The sequence below is a fragment of the Erinaceus europaeus genome, chromosome 6 (genome assembly GCF_950295315.1).
Source record: "Erinaceus europaeus chromosome 6, mEriEur2.1, whole genome shotgun sequence".
NCBI classification, from domain to species: domain Eukaryota; kingdom Metazoa; phylum Chordata; class Mammalia; order Eulipotyphla; family Erinaceidae; genus Erinaceus; species Erinaceus europaeus.
The window spans coordinates 50040804-50067996 of record NC_080167.1 but is presented as its reverse complement, the minus strand read 5'-3'; the positions used below and the strand labels follow the sequence as shown (position 1 = coordinate 50067996).

Below are 27193 nucleotides of genomic sequence, written 5' to 3'. Positions count from 1 at the left end.
GGCAACCATCTTGGTTGAGTGTTGCCTACAGGGCAGTAGGCAGAGAGAGAAGCTGGCCCTGGGCAGCACTGCTGCTAGGCTTTCAGTGATGTGAGCCCACAGTTCATTGTTATCCTTGAGGACGGTATGAGTTGGCTTTTGTTGTTATTGTTTACTCTGGCTCTATCCTTTGTTCTATAAACTTGTGGTACAGTCCCTCTCTGTAGGACTTTCTCTTTTTATAAATCTTTGTTTTTCCTTGTTTAGTTTGGATAGAGACAGGAATTAAGGAAGGAGGAAGACATAGAGATAGAGAGAGAGATGCCCATGGCACTGCTTCACCAGTTGAGAAGTCTCCCCCCGCAGGTGGGGATCACGCTCTTGAGCCCGGGTCCTTGCATCCTGTAATGTGTGCCCTCAACTGAGTGTACCACTGCCGACCCTCTGTAGGACTTTCTCTATACTTCTGATTAACATGTACAAATGATATGCACACATATATGTTTACATATATACATACATACATTTTAAAAATAACTATATATATATAGTGAAAAATATACCCTTCAATTCCTCAGAAACTTGTTAGTTCATTTGTTTTGTAACCTGCTCTTTTTGTATGGAATCCTGTCAGTTTTTGATAAAGTTACTTATCTATTTAGGCTTTTAGCTAAAAATAGAGTTAATTATAATGTTAGCATTTATTTATTTATTTATTATTTATTGCCTCCAAGGTTATCACTGGGGCTCAGTGCTGGCACTATGAATCTACAGCTCATGGAGGCCACTTTTTCCATATTTTTATAGGGTAGGACTGAGAGACATTGAGAGGGGAGGGGAAATAGAAAGGGAGAGAGAAAGAGAGACACCTGCAGACCTGCTTCACCGCTTGTGAAGTGCCCCCCCCCAGTGGGTGGGGAGCCAAGGGCTCAAACAGGGATGCTTGTATGGGTCCTTTGAATTTAGTACTATGTGCACTTAAGCCACTGCCCAACCCCTGCATTTTAAAAAATATTTATTTATTTATTTCCTTTTGTTGCCCTTGTTGTTTTTTATTGTTGTCGTTATTATTGTTGATGTTGTTATTGATGTTGTTGTCGGATAGGACAGAGAGAAATGAAGAGAGGAGGGGAAGACAGAGACGGAGAGAGAAAGATACCTGCAGACCTGCTTCACCACTTGTGAAGCGACTCCCCTGCAGGTGGGGAGCCAGGGGCTTGAACTGGAATCCTTATGCTGGTTCTTGCACTTTGCAACACCTGTTCTTAACCCGCTGCACTACCGACCGACTCCCTGCATTTTGTTTTTTATTGAGTTATTGTTACTGTGTGGTCCGGTAGGTGGCGCAGTGGATAAAGTGCTTGACTCTCAAGCGTGAGGTCCTGAGTTCAAGCCCCGGCAGCACATGTACCAGAGTGATGTTTGGTTCTCTCTCTCTTCCTATCTTTCTCAATAAATAAATAAAATCTTTTAACAAAAATTTATCATTATTTTTTAAATATGGCATGGGAGAATGAACCCAGGGCCTTTTACATATGTGATATTGTTGAGTGAACTCCTGGGCAGATTTTTTTTTTTTTTTTTGAGATCCATGGTGCCAGGACATGAACCTAGTATCTAGGAGCTCATGTCATGCATGACAGGTGTGTCTGTTTTACCAGGTGAGCTGTCTCCTGACCCTAGCACCTACTTTTTTTTTTTAAATCAACTTATTCCATTTGTCTGTCAGTACATATCCAGTCACCTTAAATTCAAAGATTTGTAGTGACTTTTACTGTTGTGACTTGTGTCTCAGTGTTTTCTTGGGTTTACTAAGACTTTCCACAGAGGGTAGGGGTTTCTCATGGGGCTGTACAGTTGAGGCACTAAGCATCTGAAGGCTTTGCCATGTTAGACAGCCAAGAAGGCTAACCTTTATGGCCAGTACTTGATGCGGGCTGTGGGTTGGTAGTGTCTGTCATTCAGACCATCTCTGTGTGGCCTCTTCATTGGCTGGTGGTTGAGTTCTGGAAGGGAGTGGGGAGTGTGCCAGGGGTAGGTATCACAGAAACCTGGAGGCAAGTGATAAATGTTTCTTACAATCTAGACTGACACTCAATGTCTTCTACACTATTCATTTATTACAGACAAAAATGAGTCATAGTACCACCCCAATTCAAGAGGAAGATAATATGAAAGTGTGTGAATACTGGGAGGTGTGACTCATTTGGGGACCATCTTTGAAAACTAGCTACAGGGTGGGTAGGGGAGACAGCATAATGGTTATGAATGCTCTGGTAAGAAAACAAACAACACAAAGAAAAATGGGGCAGGGGTAGATAGCATAATGGTTATGCAAAGAGACTCTCATGCCTGAAGCCCCAAAGTATCATGTTCAATCCCTCCCCCACCTCCACACACCCACACCCACACAAACCACCACTAGCCAGAGCAGATCAGTGCTCTGGTAAAGAAAAAAACAAAACAAAACAAAACAAACAACAACAACAAAAATCCTAACCACCACACACAAATTATATGTATTTATGTGCACAAGAGTTTAAAGGCTAATTCATGGCTCAGCAGTACAGTGCTTACTATGCAGGCAAGAAGCCCTCGGTTCTATTCTCAGTATCACATGAAAACAGGGAAGACAGAAACCAAGACTGAACATCATAAGTTGTGGAGAGGTGTTTTGGTCTCTCTTTTTCACACACAATAAGAATAGTTTAGAGGGTGGGGGAGATAGCATAATGGTTCTTCTTCTAGCGTTTGCCCTTCTTCCGTAGCCAGTCAACAGCATCAGGTTGAGCCTGATGTAAAGTTTCAAGACCTCCTTTGAATCTGGAGAGGTGGCAGTCGTTGACTATGTGGGTCATAGTCTGTCTGGAGCCGCAGGGGCAGTTCAGGTCGTCTCTGGCTCCCCAGCGATGGGACATAGCGGCGCACCGGCCATGGCCTGTTCGATAGCGATTGAGGAGGGCCCAATCATAACGTGCTAGGTCAAAGCCGGGTTGACGCTTGCAGGGGTCTGTGATGAGGTGTTTGTTCTTTACCTCAGCTGACTGCCAACTCTGTTTCCAAGAGTCTGGAACAGAGAAGTTCAGTGTAGGCGTAGGGGACCAGATTGGGTGACGAGGCGTCAAGTGTTGGACAGGGTGGGCGAAGATATCCGCGTATATTGGCATAATGGTTATGCAAACAGACTCTCACACCTGTGGCTCTGAAGTCCCAGGTTCAATCCCCACACCACCATAAGCCAGAGCTGAGCAGGGTTCTGGTCTCTTTCTCTCTCTGCATCTCTCTCAAAAATAAAGAAATAATAATAATAAAAAAGAAACTGGGACCTTCAGTGCCTCAGGCATGAGTCTTTAGAAAAAAACTAAAAAAAAAAAAAAGAATAGTTTAGAAAACATGGGGGACTGGGGAGACAGCATAATGGTTATGCAAAAGACTCTCATGCCTGAGATTCTGAGGTCCCAGGTTCACTCCCCAACACCACCATAAATAAGCCAGAGCTGAGCGGTGTTCTGGTCGTTCTGTGTTTTTTTTCTCTGTATCTCTCTGTCTTTCTCATTAGAAAAAAATAGTGGTCTGAGATGTGGCACAATGGATAAAGCATTGGACTCTCAAGCATGAGGTCTCGAGTTCAAGCCCCAGCAGCACATGTACCAGAGTAATGTCTGGTTCTTCATCTCTCTCCCCCTTTCTCATAAATAAATAAAGAAAATAAAACAAAAGACAATTCACAAATCATATACACAGAGGTGAAAATTTAGTCACTCTAAAGTGGAGACAAAAACAGCCTGAAATTTTATTTAAGTACAACCCACTTTGAAGGAATCTTAGTCCAACAAAAATGGCTAGTCCCCTAAAAAGGAATCTAGTAAAAAGTTTGAGAATGGAAACTCAAGTGGAACAGTCAGATGAGAGTTTTGAAAGCTATAAAAACAGGAGACACTCTCGACGATAAGGCATCATTAAGGATTTCTGGCAAGCCATGATAACCTTTTGGTATGTAATCAGGAGCAGGATGGTTTGTGAGTCAAAGAGCAGAGGAGATGAGATAATGAGAGAGATAGTCTTTGTAGTTGGAAACTAGTCATTCTAACTTTCTTCTTTTTTTTGGTCTCTTCTGAGCAGTTGAGAAGAGTTGGGATTTGTTCTTTTTTTTTTTTTTCTGCTGGAATAAGTGCATGTTTCCATTCATTTGTTCCTCCATCCCTCTCCTTCCTTTCCTTTTACAATGATTTATAGAGAGATGACTCTGTGTCAGCTTCTAAACTAGCCCAAGTGATAGGAGAAAGAAAACCCCCCTAATCTCAGCACATGGATACTCTTTGTATCTATTTAATGAAGGAGAGAGTGAACCAGAGCATCACTTTGGCATATATGCTGGGGATTCAACTTAAGATCTCAAGCTGTAAGTCCTGTGTTCTACCACTGAGCCACCTTTTCAACCATTTGTTTTGGGGTGGGTGGGGGTGGGATAGGGATTGTATCCAAGGCCTCATAGAGGGAAAGCCTGCTCTACCACTGACCTACAAGTACCTTTTACTTTTTTATTTTTTAAAAAACATTTTTATTAATTTTATTATTGGATAGAGACAGAGAGAAACTGAGAGAGGAGATGGAGAGATAGAGACAGAGAGACACCTGTAGCCTGCTTCACCACTTGGGAAGCAATCCCCCTGCAGGTGGGGACCAGGGGCCTGAACCTGGGTCCTTGCACACTGTTATGTGTGTGCCACCACCTGGCCCCCCTTTTACTTTTTTTTTTTTGCCTCCAGGGTTATTGCTGGGGCTCCATGTCTGCACCATGAACCCACTGCTCCTGGAGGCCACTTTCTCTCCCTGGTTGCCCTTGTTGCTGTGCTCCTTGTAGTTGCTATTGTTGTCATAGTTGTTGTTGTTGTTGTTGGATAAGACAGAGAGAAATGGAGAGAGGAGGGGAAGACAGAGAGGGGGGAGAAAAAGACAGACATCTGCATACCTGCTTCACCACCTGTGAAACAACTCCCCTGCAGGTGGGGAGCCGGGGGCTCGAACTGGGATCCTTAGCTGGCCCTTGCGCTTTGTGCCACATGCGCTTAACCCACTGCACTACCGCCCGACTCTCCCCCTTTTACTTTTTTATTAACATCCCTTTTAAAGATTAATTTCATTTATTTTGGCTAGAGACAGAAGGAAATTGAGAGGGAAGGGGAAGATAGGGAGAGAGAAAGAGATACACCTGCAGCATTTTTGCTACTCATGAAGCTTCCCTGCAGGTGTGGACTCCTAGTCTTTGGACATGGTAATATGTGCACTCCACTGGGTGCACCTTCACTTGGCCCCCCTATGCCCATCACTCCCCCTTTCCTTAGTATAGGAAAAAAGGGGTTAGGGTATGGCTCTTCGGGTACAATGCATATATTGGTATATATGGTATCTGGGTTCAAGCCCCTAACTCTTTCCAGCAAGGGGGAAGAAGCTTCATGAGCAGTGGAGCAATGCTGCAGGTGTCTCTCCTCTTTCTCTATCTCACCCTCTATCAAACAAGCAAACAAAAAATATTTTTAAAAATATGGTCCCTGGGATTAGTGAAGTTATATAGGTAGGACTGGACCTCCAGTGATAACCCTGGTGACAAAAAAAAAAAAAAAGGTCAACCGGAATAAAAACCAAGTATAGTAACAAGACAACCTCAGTTAGTTGAGTAACACACTCAGTATACTACATTGTATATGCAATTCTAGGGGGTTCACAGTTCTTCCTCATTCAGTAATAAAGGACTTCTCTTTAAACCAGAGGGATACTTTCTCAATACCTGTAGCATACATGGGTGTTGTCTGGTCTTTCTCCTTTTCTCCAACTATGAAGAACAATTATAAACAGTGTGGTTGGAATGAACTTTCCTATTCAATGAAAAGCACTGTTTCCTTGTGAAATGACAGAAATTATGATGCTGGTAAGGATGAAAATTTGCATTGAAAGACTTTTCACACCTTTATTTAAAAAGAAAATAGCCCCCCCCCTATTTGGGTGGGATAAGATAGCATAACTGTTATGCAAAAGACTTTCATGCCTGATTCATCAGAGTTCCCAAGTTCAAATCCCTCTTCCACCATACACCAGAACTGAACAGAGCTCTAGGAAAAAAAAAATAAATAAATAAATAAAAAGAAAGAAAAGAAAGGGAAAAAAAAGCGATTTGCTTATCCTTCCTCTTTAAAAAAATTTTTATTGATTATTGGATAGAGACAGAGACATTGACAGGGAAGAGGGAAGTAGAGAGGGAGAGGGAGGGAGAGAGAGAGACACACACACACACAGAGATATTGAGAGTGAAGAGGGAAAGGGGCCAGGTGGTGGTACACCTGGTTGAGTGAGTGCATGTTACAATATGCAAGGACCCAAGTTCAAGTCCCTGGTCCCCAGCTGCTGGTGAAGCCTTGCAAATGAAGCAGGGTTGCAGGTGTTTCTGTCTCCTCACTCTGTTTCTCCACTCCCCTCTCTTTGTCTCTATCCAGTAAATAAAATAAATAAATAAATAAATAAATAAATAAAATAAGAGGTTGAAGAGGGAGAGAGACAGGGAGAGAAAAAGAGAGATACCTGCAACACTACTTCGCCTTTTCTGAAGCTTTTCCCCTATAGGTGGGGTTCAGAGTCATGAATGCAGGCCCTTGTGCTTGGTAATGTGGGTACCCTGAGGAATGTTTCATTACCTGGCCCCCTACACATGAAATACTACCACTGGTCACACTAATAGTGGCTCTATGTATATATCTTCTGATTTTGAGTTTTATTGATAGGAAGTTTTATCCTTTCTTTGGTTGAAGGGTATTTTAATATCTGACCTATTATATTAGAGTGAATATAATCATGATTATATTCATGTGAAAATATAATTTGTTGGTAAAATACAACCTAGTGAGTCAAATCCACCTGTTCTCACAGGGAGAGTTTTAGTGGATCACAGCCACATTTGCTCTCCTACACATTGTCTCTGCCTGGCTCCTTGTTTCCCTTTCCCCTTTCAGAAAAAAGCTTGCCCATTCCTGACTTACAGGAAGAATGGTCCTATTGATATTATTTTCTTAATGATTATTCACAAATTCTGTATTATATGGCACAAATAAATAGACTTGCATATATACCATACACCAAGCACTATGCTGGGTGGGTATAAAGATAAAAACCCATGTTTATAAGATACTTAATAATAGCAGTACAAAAATGTGAATAGATAGGAAAAAATAATAGCAGACTTAATGACTAGGGAAGTGCAGGACTTGCTTTGGTTGAGACATTGTGCTTTCTCATCTTTCACAAAATAAATCTTTTTTAAAAAAAAACATTGTGGTGGTGGGGCGGTAGTGCACTGGGTTAAGTGCACATGGTGAGAAGCACAAGGACTGGCTTAATACTGGTTTGAGCTTTTGGCTCCCCCCTACAGAGGTGTCACTTCACAGGCAGTGAAGCAGGTCTGCAGGTGTCTATCTTTCTCTCTCCCTCTCTGTCTTCCCCTCTTCTCTCTGTCCAACAAGAATGGGGCAACAAAAATGGGAAAAAATGACCTCCAGGAGTAGCAGTGAATTCGTAGTTCTGGCACTGAGCCCCAGCGATAACCCTGGAGGAAAAAAAAAAACATGTTGAATCCCCAGTGCTACATCTAAGAGCAAATTTAGTTTTTTTTATGTGTGTGGCGATGTGACTGGTGCCCATTCTGGCTGTTTTTATAATGTGTTTATCAAAGCAGCCACAGCATTTTGGTAGTAGGATTGTACAAATAACTAACCTTCTTCACAAACTTGAAGTTCATTTATAAATGAATGAAGACTTAGAGGGCACTGCACATTCATATTTTCTAGAAGAGGCTGTAAAGATCACAAACTTCTCAGAGTCCATCCAAGACCTAATCTGATACATTTCTTACAGCCTGCATTTTAGGGAGGAACCTCACACACAACCTCCTCCTTCCAGCTAGCTCTCCTCTTCCATCCTGCACCTTGTACCCTGCACCTGGTTTCATGGTGTCAGTTTTCACTGGCTGGGAAAGATAACAACTACCAGTACAGAGCTGCCAGCTCTAGTAATTCTAGTTGCTGGAATCAAGGACAGGAAGTCTTTTAGTTCTCCACACACCCTAACTTTTCCAGCTCCTGTTGAATAAATCATTGAACTGTCAGCTAGTTTCAGTGTCGGAAAGCTTACATCATTCATCTTTTTATGGCACCCCTTCATAGGAGACTCTGGAGATCGAAACTCTTGACAATTTCCACGATATGAAAAAGGAAAGCTGACCTAGTGAAAGATGGGGCAAAACAGGGACACTCGAGAAACTTCCAGCAGCCACGGGATCGGGCATAATAGCCTAAATTAAAAGTAGTGCTGTTTTGAACACTAAGACGAAGTTCCTGAAAAAATAAACAGCAATGTGACTTCTATGCAAAGCAATGCCCTCTGACGGAACAATTATTTTTGCTTTTACCACTGAGCACTGTCTTGCTCCAGGTGGCAGCCCTGTGTGACAGCGACCATTACTGAGAACACTTTACAAATGAAGTGCAATCATGTCCAATAGTTGGGAAGTCGTGGAGCCAGACGTGAAAATCGAGGCCATCTGGTGACCTCCCCTCTGGGTGATCGCCTCGTGGTCTCGGCCACCTCTCGAGCAGTCGCTTGGACCCCAGCAAAAGCCTCTCTTGGTGCTATGGCCTGAAGCTCAGCTCCGGACCTGGGTTCTGCAGTCGGGCCAGGCGCTCGATCCCGGGGCGTCCCGGGACCCTGGGCAGCTGCGCGCGCCCCCGCGGTCCCAGGCACGAGAGCACGCGGCTGCGGGGGCGCGCACGTGCCGCCGGGAAGGGCCACCCGGGCCGCGCCAAGATGGCGGCGGCCGCGGCCGCAGCGGCGACGGTTGGCGGCGGCCCGTGAGGCGGGCGGGGCCGAAGCGGAGGCGGGGTCCCGGGCGAGCCGCCCTGGGAGGCGGGGGCCGTTTCCATAGCGGCGGCAGGAGGTGTCGCGCCGGGGAACTTCCTGGTTCCCGAGCTCTGCTGCGCCGGGAGCTTCTTGGACGGGAAACAATGGGGCGGAGGGCACTGCGGTAGCCGCCCCGCCGCGCCGGGACCCCCCGCTCCGCGCCCCGTCGCCAGCGCCGCCGACCGGACCGTCCTGAGGTAACTTCGCGTCCCGTCTCCCGGCGCCCGCGGGTCGCCAGCTGGGGTCCGGGGGCTTCCTCCTGGCCGGGGACGCCGAGCTGGCCCCAGGGAGCCAGACGCCGCCATTCCCAGCCCCGGGGGAGGGGGCCGCGGCGCCGGGTCCGCACGCCCCTGAGAGCTCCCTGGGGGAGGGGTCCCCGAGCCGGGAAAGCGAGTCCCGGGCCCCCTCCCTGGAACCCCGCGGGGTGTGATTGGCAGGTTGCGGGGCGGCCCAAGGGGGCCGCGCGGGGGCCGCGCGGGAGGGGACCTGCTGGCCTGAGACGAGGGGGGCGGCGGCTCGTGCCAGGCAGCCAGGGCCGCCCAGACCCGGGGGATCGAGAGGGGAGACCCGCTGCCTCGCCTCCCTCCGGCGCAAGTTTCGGTCCCGGGGAGACGTGTCTCCTTTGCAAGTTTCAGTTGCGTCCTCCGAGCGCCAGTGGGCAGGACCGGCCGGCTCGCCTGGCGCCGCCGCTCGCCCTCCTGTGGCCGGGGACCCGCTCGAGGGGGCTGCGGGGAGCTCGGGCGCCGAGCAAACTTTGCAGAACTGAGTTGGGAGGCAGCCGCCGAGGACGCGAGGGGCGGGGAAGCAGCTGTAATCCGCGCGAAGGGAGGGGTCCTTGCGGGCCCTCGAGCGGCGGAAAATGTGTGTGTGGGGGGGTTGTCTCTTGAGTCCACTAGGCGGACCTTTCTAGAATTGAAGAGTGGGTACACTCTCCCCCCTTCCCTGACTCCCCTTTGCCCCACCCCCATAAGATTTAATCCGCAGGTGCTTCTTAGACCAGTAGACGAGCACGTGCTAGACGACTCCCTGATGGCACTGCGAAAGCTTTTGGAACAGGGGTGAGGTGCAAGCATTGGAAGTAATATGATGCAAGTTTTATATCAGCCCAATTTATGCATAGAATGAAGTTCTTTGAGGACAAGTTGTTAATATTTGGGGACTTAGAAATAAATGTTCGATAGAATTTTAGAGATCGCTCTGGCCAACTCTCTCCTGTTAGACTGAATTTCTGAGCAGTTCTGTCATAGGGAGAAGTAGAGTCTTTTTATTATTATTATTTTGTGAAATAATCTTACCAAGAAACAGCAAGCTAGTTAGCAGTAAATGAACAGTTTGTATTTTTCACTCCCTCTAGTCTGAAAATCCACAGAAATACTTCTGAGTTTGATGTTTGTTGTCTTATAATAGAATTTGTAAGCATAGTTTAGTTTATTGCTTAATGTTGATCCTATGCAGTATACTGCATAGACCACTGAAATATGTCAAGATGAACAAGAAAAAAATATGCTAAATAAAGTATAAATTATTGTTTAAAGGAAAAACATGGTCTTAAGTATAGGTATATCTGTTTTTAAAAAACTTTAAAAAAAATATCCCTTTTTTGTTGCCCTTGTTTTTTTTATTGTTGTAGTTACTGTTGTTGTTGTTGTTGTTGGATAGGACCAAGAGAAATGAAAAGAGGAAGGGAAGACAGAGAGGGGGAGTGAAAGACAGACACTTGCAGACCTGCTTCACCGCCTGTGAGGCGACTCCCCTGCAGGTGGGGAGCCGGGGGCTCAAACCGGGATCCTTACTCCAGCCCTTGCACTTTGCACCATGTGCATTTAACCCGCTGCGCTACCACCCGACTCCCATCTTTTTTTATTTTTAAATTTTTATTTATTCATGAGAAAGGAGAGAGAAAGAACCAGATATCACTCTGGTACATGTGCTGTTGGGGATTGAACTCAAGACTTCATGGTTGAGAATCCAGTGCTTTATCCACTGTGCCACCTCCCAAACCACATATAGATATATCTTAACTCAGGAATTTAGATAGATTATAGATGTATTTTTGTTGTTGTTGCTTAGTCTATATAAAAAAAAAACTAATTAGTTCCTGTAAAGGTATTCAAAGAAGCATCTTTTGCCAAGATTAGGAATTTGGCTCCAGAGTCTCATTGTCACTGCCTACTTAATATTTTCTGTAAGGTGATTAGACTTGAAAGGGATGGCCTGTTATTCATTTAATGCTGTTTTGACATGAAGTCGCTCCTAGTGAGGACAACTGTCATTGATCATACAAGCACAGGTGTCAACTTTGGCACCCTGTAGTCACTGACAGGTCATCACCACACAGCTTCCTGGCATGGCAGAGCCAATCTGGCCTCAAGTGCCCACCAGAGGTTGTGCTGGCCAGCCTAGCTGTTCTACCCACATCTGTCTCATGTTACTGGCTACTTTGTAGCCTGTGAAATTGGCTGAGAAGAGGCCAGTGAACTTAAGTCAGTGGCAAGTTGAGAACAGACAAAATGGCTTTGGTTAAAGTATGCTGGAGCAGCTAAGATACTTTGAAACTGGCAAACAACTTAGTGAAAAACAGTAAAACTTTGCACTTGCAACTTCAGCTAGAGAGACACAAGTGATTACATTTTCAGTCTTATATTTGCAATTTCACTTTAAATCTTGTGGTTTCAGTGCAGCGGCATTGGCACGGACAATATTAGGGTCATATGTTACCAGAAAGCTGCAGTTTATCCCTTCAGTTTATTTTTTATTTGTTTTTTAGTATTTATTTTTCCTTTTGTTGCCCTGTTGTCTTATCCTTGTTGCAGTTATTATTGTTGTTGTTATTGATGTCACTGTTGTTGGGTAGGACAGAGGAGGGGAAGACAGAAAGGAGGAGAGAAAGTTAAGACGCTTGCAGACCTGCTTCACTGCCTGTGAAGTGACTCCCCTGCAGGTGGGGAGCCAGGGGATAGAACCAGGATCTTTAGGCCTGTCCTTGCACTTTGTACCATGTCCGCTTAACCCGCTGTGCTACCGCCCGACTCTTCCTCCCCCTTCTTAAAGCCATATTGTATTCTCAAATGTGAACTACTTGTTTTCAGATTTTTTTTTTAATTCTTTTGAAAAATATCTCAAGTTTTCCCTGGCTCCCCACCTGCAGGGGACGTCACTTCACAGGCGGTGAAGCAGGTCTGCAGGTGTCTCTCTTTCTCTCCCCCTCTCTGTCTTCCCCATCTCTCTCGATTTCTCTCTGTCCAATCCAACAACTATGACAACAATCATAACAATGAGCAACAAAATGGAAAAAATATCCTCCAGGAGCAGTGGACTCATAGTGCGGGCACTGAGCCCCAGTGATAACCCTGGAGGCAAAAAAAAAAAAGTATCTCAAGCTTTACAGTAGTAATGAATACAAAAAATATAATTTGAAAGGAATCTGACTTCTAGGAAATTTCTGTTGAATACAGATTAGAGTCAAATGTTTTGATTCTTAAATGATCAGTTCTAAAGCCCTATCACATCATGCAAATGCCTTAATTTTTAAAAATTTGTTTCTTTGTAAGATTGGGAAACTGTAAGCTCAGATGTGTCTATTCAGCAGATACGTCTTGAGTGATGCTGCTCTTCATGACTCCCAGTGAGGCACTTTGTTTCCAGCAAGTAGGTGGTCTTGGTCCTTTGAAGTAAAAATACAGGGAATTCTAAAGCGTGTAACTCAGGGACCCTAGCTTCATTTGGGGGGAGTCAGGGCAAGCTTCCTTGAGGAGGTGACTTCTACTAGAGCAGCAGAAGGAGATAGATTATAAGAGGGAGCTGGGGTGGGGGTGGAAGATGAGAGGAACTCAGGCCCTTGAATAGACTATTGCTGAGGTTAATAGAAATATGTAGGGATTCGGGCTGTAGCGCAGTAGGTTAAGCGCAGGTGGCGCAAAGCACAAGGACTGGCATAAGGATCCCGGTTTGAACCCCGGCTTCCCACCTGCAGGGGAGTCGCTTCACAGGCGGTGAAGCAGGTCTGCAGGTGTCTATCTTTCTCCCTCTCTGTCTTCCCCTCCTCTCTCCATTTCTCTCTGTCCTATCCAACAACGACGACTACAACAATAAGACAACAAGGGCAACAAAAGGGAATAAATAAATAAAATAAATACTTAAAAAAAAAAGAAATATGTGTAGATGTGTTAGTGGCCTCCATGGCATCTGAGCAGGTACTGGGAGCTGTGCAGAAAAGGCTTCAACACCAGTCTCCAGTCATCTAGACTAGAAATTATGGCAAGGGAGTCAGTCTGCTTGACTAAGCACACTAGATCTGGAAATGATTCTACATCCTCTGGTGTCTACTCTCACAGCTCTGGCCCGGTTTATTGTTAGTTTCTACAAACTGGGATTAGTTCTTCTCTCTCTCTCTCTCTCTTTTTGAAAACGATAGAGGCAGCTAGAGAGAAAGAGATCACAGCACCAGTTTCCTTTGAATATGGTGGGGGCCAGGCTTGAACCTGGGTCACACATATTGCAAATCAGTACACAATCCAAGTGAGATATTTCACTGACCTGTGGTCTGGGAGATGGAGAAGTGGAAAAAGCATTGGACTCTCAAGCATGCTGTCTCAAGTTCAGGCCCTGGTAGCACATGTAGCAGAGTTATGTTTGGTTCTCTCTTTGTCTCTCTCCTTTCCTCTCTCCTATCTTTCTCATTTATAAATAAACAAATTATTAAAAAGATATTTTTCCCTAACTTTGAGATAACTTTTTTTTAAAGAAAAGATTTATTTATTTATTTATTTATTTAAGAGGTAGGAGGAGAGAGAGAAAGGACTAGATATCACTCTGGTACATGTGCTGCTGGGGATTGGACTCAGGACCGCATGCTTGAGAGTCCAATGCTTTATCCACTGCGCACCTCCCGGACATATTGTTTGATACAGATACACAATGCACCTGTGTCTTGCTGACGTAACAGAAATGTAGAAAAAGTTATTTTTTTTAATGTCTGCTGACCTGGCACCTGCATGATTCCACTTGCTCCCAGTGGTCTTTCTTCCTTTCTTTCTTTTTCCCTTTCTTACCTTCTTTCCTTCTTCCTTCCTTTATTCCTTCCTTCATTTCTTCCTCCCTCCCTCCCTCCCTTCCTTTCTTTCTTCCTTCCTTCCCTCCCTCCCTCCCTCCCTCCCTCTCTCTCTCTCTCTCTCTCTCTTTCTTTCTTTCTTTCTTTCTTTCTTTCTTTTTCTCCCTTCACTGTCAGACCGGGATGGATGGAGAGGAGAGGGAGGAGAAACACCATAGCACAGATCCTTCATGAAACTTCCCTCAGGGTTGCAGGGTGGGGCTACTTCCTGTGGCTCTGGGGGGATCAAACCCATGTCCTCATGAATGGCTAAGTGTCTACTCCACTGGGTGAGCTATTGCTTGGCACAGAAAAATTATGATTTGATCCTGAAGTTTTCCTTTCACTGACTTAGCAAATGAATCAAAAATACTGTAATTTATATAGAGTAATATTACAGGTTTTTTAGGAAGTAAAAGATTTATTTATTTTATTTTTAAAAGATTTATTTTTAAACTTAATGTATTCATTTCAGTCAGTAATGTTATATAGGTCAGTGACAGCAGATTAATATTTATGGAATTAGCATAGTATCTATTTTTAAAAATTTATTTATTTGTCTCCAGGGTTATCACTGGGGCTAGGTACCTGCACTGTGAATCCACTGCTCCTGGAGCCGTTTTTTTCCATTTTGTTGCCCTTGTTATTGTTGTCGTTGTTGGATAGGACAAAGAGAAATTGAGAGAGGAGGGGAAGACAGAGGGGAAGAGAAAGACACCTGCAGACCTGCTTCACCACTTGTGAAGTGACACCCCCCCCCCCCCCCCCCCCGCATTTGAGGATCTGGCTCGAACCCAGATCTTTAAGCTGGTCCTTGACTTCATGACGTGTGCTTAACCCACTGCACTGCCGCCCAGCCCCTCAATTTTTTTTTAAATTTTTTTTTTTTTTTTAAATTTTTTATTTAAGAAAGGATTAGTGAACAAAGGCATAAGGTAGGAGGGGTACAACTCCACACAATTCCCACCACCCAATCCCCATAACCCACCCTCTCCCATGATAGCCTTCCCATTCTCTAGCCCTCTGGGAGCATGGACCCAGGGTCGTTGAGGGTTGCAGAAGGTAGAGGGTCTGGCTTCTGTAATTGCTTCCCCGCTGAACATGGGCGTTGACTGGTCGGTCCATACTCCCAGTCTGCCTCTCTCTTTCCCTAGTAAGGTGTGTCTCTGGGGAATCTGAGCTCCAGGACACATTGGTGGGGTCTTCAATCCAGGGAAGCCTAGTCAGCATCCTGGTGGCATCTGGAACCTGGTGATTGAAAAGAGAGTTAACATACAAAGCCAAACAATTTGTTGAGCAATTTTTTTTAATTTTTAAAAATATTTTTTATTTCCTTTTGTTGCCCTTGTTGTTTTATTGTTGTAGTTATTATTATTGTTGTCATCGTTGTTGGATAGGACAGTGAGAAATGGTGAAAGGAGGGGAAGACAGAGAGGGGGAGAGAAAGATAGACACCTGCAGACCTGCTTCACTGTCTGTGAAGCGACTCCCCTGCAGGTCGGGAGCCAGGGCTTGAACCTGGATCCTTACTCTGGTCCTTGCCCTTTGCGCCACCTGCGCTTAACCCGCTGCACTACAGCCTGACTTCCGCAGCCCCTCTATTTAAAAAAAATTTTATTAGTGACTTAATATTGATTTACAAAATTATAAAATAACGGGTATAATTCTACACCATTCCCATCACCAGAGTTCTGTGTCCCCATTCCCTCCATTGGAAATTGCAGTAGTTCTCCCAAGGTTGTAGATATGGGTTAACTATTATTTCTTTAACTAGTTATATTTATATATGTTTGCTCATATTTCTATGGTCCTATCCTCTCTTCCTTTCTGGTTTTTTTTTTTTTTTAAATATTTATTTTATTTATTCCCTTTTGTTGCCCTTGTTGTTTTATTGTTGTAGTTATTATTGTTGCTGTCGTCGTTGTTGGATAGGACAGAGAGAAATGGAGAGAGGAGGGGAAGACAGAGAGGAGGAGAGAAAGACAGACACCTGCAGACCTGCTTCACCACCTGTGAAGCGACTTCCCTGCAGGTGGGGAGCCGGGGCTCGAACCGGGATCCTTATGCCGGTCCTTGTGCTTTGCGCCACCTGCGCTTAACCCGCTGCGCTACAGCCCGACTCCCCCCTCTCTTCCTTTCTAAGTCATACTGTAATGTGTGAGCTTAACCAGGTGTGCCACCACCTGGTCCTTTCATGGTGCTTTTGTGTGGTGGATAGGGCTCTTGAGCCTGGGTTTGTGTCCCCTGTCCACCCCCCTTTTTTTTTTAAGCAGAGCGTTGCTCAGCTCTGGCTTATGGTGGTGTGGGGGATTGAACCTAGGACTGGCGCCTCAGGCATGAGAGTCTCTGCATAACCATTATGCTGTTCATCTTTCTTTCTTTCTATTTCTCCCTCCCCTCCTTTTTTTTTTTAACTTGGAACTATGTATTATTTTTCTGTTTGTTCAATTTAGTTATTTAACTTCTGCCACCAGGGTTACCACTGGTGCTTCATGAAGATGCCAATGCTTCTAATGGTCATTTCCTTCCTCCCTCCCTCCCTTCCTTCCTCTCTATCTGTCCTTTTTCTTTGATATCAGGTAAGAGGCAGAGATAGAGAGGAAGAGAGACATAGGAGAGACACCTGCAGCACAGCTCTACTACTTGTGAAGCCTCCCCCCTGTGGGTGGGGGATGGGGGCTTGCACCCTGATTCTTGTGCATGGTAATGTTTGTGATACCTCGTGCACCACTAAGTTTATTTTAAACTAGTTTTATTTAAACTAGTTTATTGATTAATTAATATGCTTTCCTTTGGTTTGTGTAGGAAATTAAAATTGTGTGTGCATAATTGTGTGTGCATGTGTGTGTGTGTGTGTACACGAGCATGCATGTGCTTGTGCATTCACTGGCTTGACCTTCTAGTAGACTTACAAAAATTAATATATGGGGCTGGGTGGTGGCACACCTGGTTGAGCGCACATGTTACAGTGTGCAAGGACCAGGGTTCGAGCCCCTGGTCTCCGCCTACAAGGGGAGAGCTTTGTGAGTGGTGAAGCAGGGTTGTAGGTGTCTCTGTCTCCCTCCCTCTCTGCCCCTCTCCCTCCTCTCAATTTCTGGCTGTCTCTATCAAATAAATAAAGATAATTAAAAAAAATTAGTATAGAGACCATAGCGTCTGTTGTACAGTGTTTAGTAGGTAGATAGCTCCTGTCCTCTTAGTCTGTATTTAAAAAAAAAAAAAGATATGGTCTGGGAGGTCGTGCAGTGGATAAGGCTTTGGACTCTAAAGCATGAGGTCCTGAGTTCTATCCCTGGCAACACATGTACCAGAGTGATGTCTGGTTCTTTCTCTCCTATCATTTCTCATGAATAAATAAATAAAATCTTTTAAAAAAAGGTTTATTTATTCAATAGAGAGAACAAGAGCATCAGTCTGGTGCATATAAATGTGAGGCACTGAGTTTGGAATCTCGTGCTTGAGAGTGTAGTGCTCCATCGACTGTGCTGTCTCTCAGACTGCTTAACCTGTGTGCTTGACTCGTCAAGAGTGTCATTGTGAAGCCTTCACCTTTCCCCGCCCCCAGACAATACAAGACTTAAAACAAACAAACAACAACAAAAAACCCAAACTTGGGGGCCAGGTGGTAGTGCATTGGGTTAAGCACACACAAGGACCGGCATCCCGGTTCAAACCCCCGGCTCTCCACCTGCAGGGAGCGGGTCATTTCATAGGCAGTGAAGTTGGTCTGCAGGTGTCTATCTTTCTGTCCCCCACTCTGTGTTCCCCTTCTCCCTTGATTTCTATCTGTTCTATCCAACTACAATGACAGCAATAACAACAATGATAACAAAGGCAACAAAAGGGGAAAAAATAGCCTCCAGGAGCAGTGGATTCGTAGTGCAGGCAATAGCCTTGGAGGAAACAAACAAACAAACAAACAACGAAACCAAGCAGTCATTTTTCTTTGCTTCACTGCTCCAGGATGACTTTCAGATTGAGAGTGCCCAGCTTGCAAATATGAAGTGATGAGTTGGATCCCTGGCATTTCATATGCCAGGGTAGTATTCTGGTTCTCTTTTTCGTTAGTTAGTAAACAAATGTCTACAAAAAATGTTTTACCACCCCTATGATAATGTGTGCTCATCTTAAATGTGTTTCTTGTAGACTCTAAAATCACACTCCTATGTAGAGACTATTTCTGCCACCCTTGAGTCTGTCTGCCCCTCCTTCCCAGTCTTACCACCTCCTTCCCTACCCCAGGTATCGACTACTGGATTTTGTGATAAATAGTTTCTCCTGTCTGGCTTGTTTCACTCAACATTGAATCAGTGAGTTTCTTCTGGTGCCAATAGTTGTTTCTCTTATTGCCCTTTCCTGTTCTCCTTACTGTGGCACCTAAGACAGTGCCTTAGCCAGGACTCAGGGGCTGGTCCAAACAGAACTCCTAGAGCTGGTGAATGGCAGAGCCATGCCCTTCCCACCCAGGACTTCATGTATGTGAAGCGATCTTGTCAGACACATGGCCTGCTGTTAATTTTATTAATAGTTTTCTACATGAATTTTCTTCTTATCAGTGCTATCCTTCCCAATGGGATCCATGAATGTATCCATTTTCACATACTATAGGGACTTTGCATGAGCTGAAATCCTCGACCCCACTCTACATTGGTTCCCCTTAGTACTTTGAGATTTTATTTCCCCAGAGCACTGCTCAGCTCTAGCTTCTGATGGCTCTAGGGATTGAACCTGGAACCTTTGGTGTCTCATGCATGAAAATACTTTTGCATAACTATTATGCTATTTTTCTGGCTCTCTTCTTAATAGTTTTGTCCTGAACACATATGTCCTGTTTGCTGCTGAGTGGGCTGAGGCCAGGCTTGCCTTGATGGACTCCCCCCTCCCCTCCCCCCCGCCTCTTGAGATATTTTTGCTTATTGTGTGACTGAACTTGCACTTATGGATGGATGAATCCATTCTTGTGTTTACAGTCTAACCAGATCTAAATTCCTGGAAGTCAGGGCATGTAATCTATACTTTTCTCTGTGTTACTACTCATGGTGTCTGCTGTGGTGCTTATTGTAGTTGCAGTGTAGAGTTTTTAATGGACTTTAAAAATAATTCCTGGTTCCTGAAAACCAGAGATAATGTATCCTACATTTTAGCTTTTTATCTGAGAAGCCAAGCATTATGAGTAATTCTGATAGAATATATTGGGTACATTTGGCAAATTTCACATATAAACAAATTATAAGCCATTTGAAAGGCCTTCCCACTCCCTAGCTGAGGAAGTCTTTAGATGTTACTTGTTTTCCTAAATACCTAAAAGTTGATTGCTAACAGAGCTACTAGGATATAGTGGCTCACTTTGACCTGCAGAAGGGAAAACTTGGGGGGGGTCAGGCAGTAGCGCAGTGGGTTAAGCGCACATGATGGGAAGTGCAAAGACAGGTGTAAGGATCCCGGTTTGAATCCCCAGCTCCCCACCTGCAGGGGGGTGCCTTCACAAGCAGTGGAGCAGGTCTGCCGGTGTCTGTCTTTCTCTCCTCCTCTTTGTCTTCCCCTCTGCTCTCCATTTCTCTTTATCCTATCCAACAACAATGACAACAACAATAATAACAACAGCAAGAGCAACAAGGACAACAAAAATGGGGATAACATGGCCTCCAGGAGCAGTGAATTGGCAGTGCAGGCACTGAGTCCCAGCAATAAACCTGGAGGCAAAAACAAAGGGGAAACTTGACCTCCTTATCGCCTGCTTTATTAACATACATGTGTAAACAAACTGCTGAAACCAAATGAATTTTCATTTTGCCCATCTCCTTCTTTGATCTTATTAGCAGGAAGTACTTTGTTGATTCAGTAAATCGGATAAACAAGTCTCTTTTCACTGAAGCTATGATAGAAATTTGCCTGACTTCTCTTGTGCTGGGAAATGCTTAAAGCTACTGGAATATAGCGTTGCATTTGAAAGGTTATATGTTGCAGAAAGTGGATTTTTTTTTTTGCCTCCAGGGTTATAGTTGGGGCTTGGTGAGGTGACTGCAGTATGAATCCACTCTCCTGGAGGCCATTTTTTCCATTTTCTTATAGGACAGGGCAGAGAGAGATTGAGAGGGGAGGGGGAGATAAAGAGGCAGAGAGAAAGACACCTGCAGACCTGCTTTACTGCTTCTGCAGGTGTGGAGATGGGGCCTTGAACTGGGATCCTTGTGCAGAATCTCGCGATTTGTACTATGTTTGCTTAACCTGGTACACTACCGTCCCCTGAAAATGGATTCTTTATAAAAAGCACAAGAATTGTGCAAATACCTTGCCTGTCAATGAGTGATGACTTTAATATTAACTAAAGTTTGTCCATTATCTGGAACGAGAAGATATTATTTGGAAATCTGTCTGACAGTATAGCTGAACTAACCAACTGTGAGTCTGAATTAAGAAAGGAAGGTAGCACTAGAAATACTATAAAATAAGTTCCATGGGGCTAGTCTTGGCTAGTGTTCATAGCTGTCTCTCTAGAACCTGGAACACTGCCTGGCTCACAATAGCTTCTTAGTTTCTATGTTTTTAATTTTATTTAATATATTCATTATTGAATAGAGATAGAAAGAAATTGAGAGAGGAGAGGGAAGTAGTAGCTCTACTTCACCACTCATGAAGTTTTCCGCAACACATGGGGACCAAGGGCTTGAACCCGAATCCTTGCACATTGTAGTGTGTGCGCTTAACCAGGTGTGCCAGTGCCTGGCCCCAAACAATAGCTTCATAGTAAATAGTGAGTAAGTAGCAAGTTTACATAGCTTAAAAAGTAGGCATTTCAACCCCCCACCCCCACCTGCAGGGGGAAAGCTTTGCAAGCAGTGAAGCAGTGTTGTAGGTGTCTCTGTCTCTCTCCCTCTTTATCACCCCCCTCCCTCTCAATTTCTATCTGTCTCTATCCAATAAAAAATAAATTAAAAAAGGTAGGCATTAATCATTTACATACTGGTTTTTTAAGCCTGAAGCGGGGAAGTGTAAACTGGCTGAGGCATCTTTTCTGATAACTCTTATTATGAAAATTACAGAAAGCACGGTCAGTTAGCAAACAGGAGGTGGGGTGTTTACTAGAAAAGGGTCTTAGGTGATCCTACTATGAAGGTGAGGTCAGAAGCACTAATGGCCAGAGAGCTGAGATCAGGACAGCACAAGCAGGCCAGCTGTCAGTCTTTTCACATAAAAGCTCTTAACAGTTTTTCAGCTGTCTATCCTGTATTTGTCTCTTATGAATAAAACAAGTCGCCACAACTGTTTTAGTCGCTACAACTGTTTTTGCCTCTTAATTGTACCTTAAAGATTACAAATAGCTTCTATATACATGTGGTTTCACATGTTTATGAAACTTATTTATAATCATTATGTTCTAAATTATATGTTGGAAGTTTTTTTTCTTCTTGATGTTAAAAATATAAAGTAGTAAGTTCATCCAAGAAAAAAAAAATTATCCAAGAGACATCAAGTTTAATCTGACACAGTCCATTCTGTCCTCTCCCGCTTCAGTGACAGGACGCCCACAGCACCTCCAGGATCACATCTCCTCCCCCGACTCCCCCAGCTCAGAGTCATCCCGGGAAGCCAGCTGCTTCTTACAGCTACATTAAATATAGATTTCCTGAGACTACACACTGCTGCTTTTACATATTGGGGAACTTTATACTAGTAGTGTTATCATATGTGTGTTAAATACAAATATATTACAAATATATGTATCAGTATTTGTGAGTTTTACTTACTGATAGGCATAGCTGAGGTTCATTCATTTCATTGCCTCATACTTGACTCTATAAAGATTACATGCTACTTATCCATTTGCTGCTGAAAATTCCAGCTTTTAGGGCTGGGAAGAAAGCATAATGGTTATGCAAAAGACTCTTGTGCCTGAGGCTCTGAAGTTCCAGGTTCAATTCCCAGCTCCACCATAAGCCAGAGCTGAGCAGTGCTCTGTGTCTTTCTGTATCTTTCTCATTAAAATAAAAAAATTGGGGGCATGTGATGGAGCACCTGGTTAAGTGCTCACATTGCAGTGAGCAAGGACCTGGGTTCAAGTCCCTGGCCCCCCACCTGCATGGGGAAAGCTTCACAAGTGGTGAAACAGGGCTGCAGGTGTCTCTCTGTCTCTCTCCCTCTCTCCATTCTGCTCACCTCTCAATTTCTCTCTGTCTCTATCCAATAATAAGCAAATAAAAATATTTAAAAAAAAATAAAAATAAAAAAATAAATTCCAGCTTTTATTTATCATGTCATTGTTTTGGACATATTTAGATAATCTCTTAGTGAATATATGGAAGATCTGTATTTTAGTTTTATTTTTTAAAAGCTCTATTTATCAGTGAGAGTTGGGGAGAGAACTAGAGCATCACTCTGACACATGCATTGTCAAGTTCAGGACTCTTTCCAATGCACTACCTCCCAGCCAAGTGAAAGGGTTTCGGTAGCTACTTCTCTCTTTTGGTTAGTATTTGGCCTGGCGTACTGAGTGCTGTTTTCAACATTTCTGTGGTCTAGTGACTTAGGTGTGTTTCTTGTGCATAGTAAATGACTAGATTTTTAAAAGATTTCTCTCTTTTTTTTTTTTTTTAAAGATTTCTTTACTCATAGATTTATACTTAGTATCTTTCCTGTTAGTCTTTTTTTTTTTTTTTGGCTGCATGATACTGTGTAACAAAGGACTATTTTGGTGATGTGCAGATACCTTTCTAGTTCACAGATTCTGCCATCTGCAGTTTGATTGGCTGGGGTTGACTGTAAACTGTAGGTTATATGTCAGGGTACCCACTCATAGTACCCACTCATAGAAGCCCGGAGAACACAGACAAGTTCAGCTAGTGATACTTAAGCCTCTATTCACTCCAAAAGGTTCTATGAGGTGGCAAAGCTGTGGCCAGAGGTAGTGACTGACAGTGGAAGAAAGCTGGGTTATTTTCACTCTTATCTCCCTCTGGATCATAGTGTAGCAAACTCTCCTCTGAACTATTGATAGACCCCCAGACTCTGGCAGCAAGGGCTGTCCTTAGGCCTGCTATATCCCTGCTGTCCATGCCCAGCAAGCTTGACACAAATATTGGAGGAGTCACTGGAAAGAACTCTTTACTAGGTGGATCTGAGTGCAAATTCTTCTTCTCCTTCCCCTCCCCTCCCCTCCCCTCCCCTCCCCTCCCCTCCCCTCCCCCCCCACTCCTGCTCCTCCTTTTTTTTTTTTTTTTTTTAACCAGAGCACTGCTCAGCTCTGGTTTATGGTTATTGGTGGATTAAACCTGGGACTTGACAGAGCCTCAGTTATGAGAGTCTATTTGCATAACCATTATGCTGTCTACCCCCATATGGAAATTCTTCTGCTGAGAATAAACAACAATGGTTCAGGCTCCTAGAATATCAGATTAAAGACCATATTTTGCAGAAGTACCCCTATAAATAATTTGTGTGAAATTGTATGTTGAAGACAGATTACTTTCCCTCTCATGATGATGTAAAAACTAGTAAATGACATTTTTTTCTTCATATGTCTAATGTGGGAAGGAGGGGTTGTGACCTTTAGGGAAGAAAGGAAATCTGAAAATTTTTAATTTGTATGCTACTGACCTGCCTAGCTGTTTAAAAGACTCTGCATAATAGCTACTTCCAAAGTAGATGGGAGGATCTGCTTTTCTCTTCTCTTTTCTCTTGTTTTTGATTTATTTATTTGTGAATGCAGGAGAAAAGGATAGAGAACCAGAACATCACTCTGGCTTTGCAATGCTGATGATTGAACTCAGGATCTCATGTTTTGAGATTTTATTTTTATATTAAATTAAAAAAAATTTTCCCCCTGCCAGATGACTACTCAGCTCTGGTGTGTGATGGTGCTGGGGATTGAACCTGGGAGCCCAAAGACTCAGGTATGACTGTTGTTTTGCATAACCATTACATTGTCTTCTGATCCTCGGCCTCAGTGCTTTAGATGATGCGGCATCATCTAAGTTCATTTCCCACGTCTACGCTCTACCGGACCTGCCAATATACGCGGATATCTTCGCCCACCCTGTCCAACGCTTGACGTCTCGTCACCCAATCTGGTCCCCTACGCCTACACTGAACTTCTCTGTTCCAGATTCTTGGAAACAGAGTTGGCAGTCAGCTGAGGTAAAGAACAAACACCTCATCACAGACCCCTGCAAGCGTCAACCCGGCTTTGACTTAGCACGTTATGATTGGGCCCTCCTCAATCGCTATCGAACAGGCCATGGCCGGTGCGCCGCTATGTTCCATCGCTGGGGAGCCAGAGACGACCCGAACTGCCCCTGCGGCTCCAGACAGACTATGACCCACATAGTCAACGACTGCCACCTCTCCAGATTCAAAGGAGGTCTCGAAACTTTACATCAGGCTCAACCTGACGCTGTTGACTGGCTACGGAAGAAAGGCAAACGCTAGAAGAAGAAGTGCTTTATCTACTGCCCTACCTCCTTGGCTTTAGAACCTATATTTCAGAGCTGTGATTAGCATAAAGAATATTGACCAAGTGGGCCTGCATAATGGTTATGCAAAGAGACTCTCATGCCTGAGACTCCAAAGTCCCAGGTTCAATTCCTTGCACCACCATAAGTCAGGACTGGAGCAGTTATAAGTAATCTATTACCTGACAGTTGACATTAATTCCAGCAGTGAATTGTTGCCTGTTTGTCAAAGAATGTTCATCAACTCAGATGAAAAGATAAATTTTATTTATAAATATATATTGGTGCTTTGTGGCTATGATTTTTAGTGCCAAGAAAATTGGCTATTTTAGGAACTTCATTTCTTGAGTAAGTATTGATTTGGCAATTTAAGGTCCTGACAGGAGGGGTACACTGCTTAGTAGAGTGTGCTTTGATGGTGGTATTTTAAAACTTTGATATAAATATGATTGATTGAAGAGAAAATTCCCTGGGCAAAGAAACTGCACTCTTTAAGTATGAACTCTACTGGATCATCTGTGGACATTTACTCTGCTTGTACGCTTGAAGCATGCACACACCTTCCGAGCATCCTTTGGGGTTTTGTGTGCTGGACCTCAGTGTTTCCTGGGAGGAGAAAACCCACTGGCTAGACTCAAGAAAATGTATTTTTTTTTTTATTAGTGATTTAAGTTTTTTTTTTTCCCCTTTTGTTGCCCTTGTTTATTGTCGCTGTTGTTGTTATTGTTGTTGGGTAGGACAGAGAGAAATGGAGAGAGGAGGGGAAAGATGGAGAGAAAGGGGAGAGAAAGACAGACACCTGTAGACCTGCTTTGCCTCCTGTGAAGTGAACCCCCTGCAGGTGGGGAGCCGGGGGTTCCAACCTGATGCCTGTCTGTGCGCTTAACCCACTGTGCCACTGCCCGGCTCCCAAGGATATGTATTTCTTTCTTTTTTAAAAAATATTTATTTATTCCCTTTTGTTGCCCTTGTTGTTTTATTGTTGTAATTATTATTGTTGTTATTGATGTTGTGAAAATGTATTTCTATGAGAAGCTCTTATCATGTGTCCTAAGTTAACATGGGGTCTAATATGTTGTTTTAGATTTTCTGTATAATATTTAATTTCCTTGGGGTAATTGGGCTCTGTGGAAATGGAAATTACTTAGAAGTGTGTAGTGTGGCAAGTAGAAAGCAAGCAGGCTGGGAAGCAGGTGATTCCATTAATTGCGGTGTGAGAGCCAGGCTGCATGTACAAGTGTAAATATTGTATCTGTTTAGAAATTAGATTTGGGGAGGCATTTATGCATTCATGGCTATATAGAGATATCACATTAGTAATTTGTAATTAATTTTCTTTTTTAATACTTTAATATAATAATTATTAATAATTTTACTTATTTATGCTATAGGACAGAGAGTAATTGAGAGGGGAAGGGGTGAGAGAAAGAGAGATAGATACCTGTAACCTTGCTTCACCACTCATGAAGCCTCTCCACTGCAGGTGGGGACCAGGGGCTTGAACTTGGGTCCTTGTGGATTATAGTATGTGACCTCAATTAGCTATGTCCCCATCTGGCCTCTTAGTGGTTTAATAATGACTTAAAAGATTATAGGGGTTGGGGGCCAGGTGGTGGTGCAGTGGGATAAGCAAACATGGTGCAAAGCTCAAGAACCGGCCTGAGGATCCTGGTTCGAACCCCTGGCTCCCCACCTGCAGGGTGGTCGCTTCACGGGCAGTGAAGCAGGTCTGCAGGTGTCTGTTTTTCTCTCCCCCTCTGTCTTCCACTCCTCTCTTGATTTCTCTCTGTTCTATCCAACAACAATAGCTATAACAACAACAAAGGCAACAAAATGGGGAAAATGGCCTCCAGGAGCCGGTAGATTTGTAGTGCAGGCGCCGAGGCCCAATGATAGCCCTGGAGGGAAACAAACAAAAAAAGAATATAGGAGTATATTTTTACACAACACCTAGCTAGTTCTACTTACCGTCAACATTTTGTGCTCCTCTCATGCTTCATTTTCCTTAATATGCTAGTCTAGAAGGGAGATATATAACAAGTAAGGCTTTAAAAATATTTTGTTTATTTTAATGAAAGTTGGTACAGAGAGAAAGATACAGAGAGCGATGAGAGCACAGCTCAGCTCTGGTTTATAGTGTTGTAGGGGACTGAACCTGGGATTTCAAAGCCTCAGGCATGAAAGTCTTTTGCATAATCATTATGCTGTTTCCCCAGCCCTTTAATGTAAGCCTTTTAAGTAAAGCTTGTATTTATAGTAATGTGAAGAAGTGATGCTTTATGTCATACTCAAGTAAACAAACCAAATATAGGACTTCATATGTAGTATTTTTAATTTTTGAAAACATTTTATTTAGTTATTGGAATGAGACAAATCAGCACAATGGGGGGATACAGAGAGGGAGGGATGGAGAGACACCTGCAGTTCTACTTCACTTGGAAAGCTTCCCCTGCAGGTGGGAACTGGGGGCTTGAGCCCGGGTTCTTGCACATTATAGCATGTGTGCTCAACTGTTTGTACCTCTGTGGGGCCCCACCATCTGTGGTATTTCTAAAGCTTATTTTTAAAGTAGTTAAAGGGCTCTGGAGATGCTCCTCGGTAAGGTGCCTGCTTTGTATGCACAAGACACAGGTTAAATCCACGGTACCACAGGCCTGGTGCTATGGCAATGGAGAAAGTTTTGGTGCTGTGATCTCTCTCTCTCTTTTTTTATCTGAAAAAGTGACCTTGAATG

At 43.8% G+C, this 27193-nt stretch overlaps 2 protein-coding genes across 6 annotated transcripts in view; one reads left to right on the top strand and one right to left on the bottom strand.

Moving 5' to 3' along the window:
* Nucleotides 1-8407: 8407 nt before the first annotated feature.
* Nucleotides 8408-26436, bottom strand: LOC132538971 (uncharacterized). The gene is made up of 2 exons (XM_060192534.1): nucleotides 26428-26436; nucleotides 8408-9283 (listed from the first exon to the last, which is right to left on the bottom strand). Exons 1-2 carry the CDS (start codon nucleotides 26434-26436, stop codon nucleotides 8669-8671), a joined length of 624 nt encoding a protein of 207 aa, XP_060048517.1. The 3' UTR covers nucleotides 8408-8668.
* Nucleotides 8981-27193, top strand: part of USP6NL (USP6 N-terminal like) — a 181635-nt gene continuing 163422 nt past the window's right edge. For 2 of the 5 annotated variants that reach the window (XM_060192149.1, XM_060192146.1), the window contains exons 1-2: nucleotides 8981-9119; nucleotides 23839-23901. The gene's annotated coding sequence lies outside the window, so the exon portion shown is untranslated. Of the gene's footprint in view, nucleotides 9120-9877; nucleotides 9981-23838; nucleotides 23902-27193 lie in introns of those variants that run through there. The other 3 variants (XM_060192148.1, XM_060192150.1, XM_060192147.1) reach the window with 3 other exon arrangements.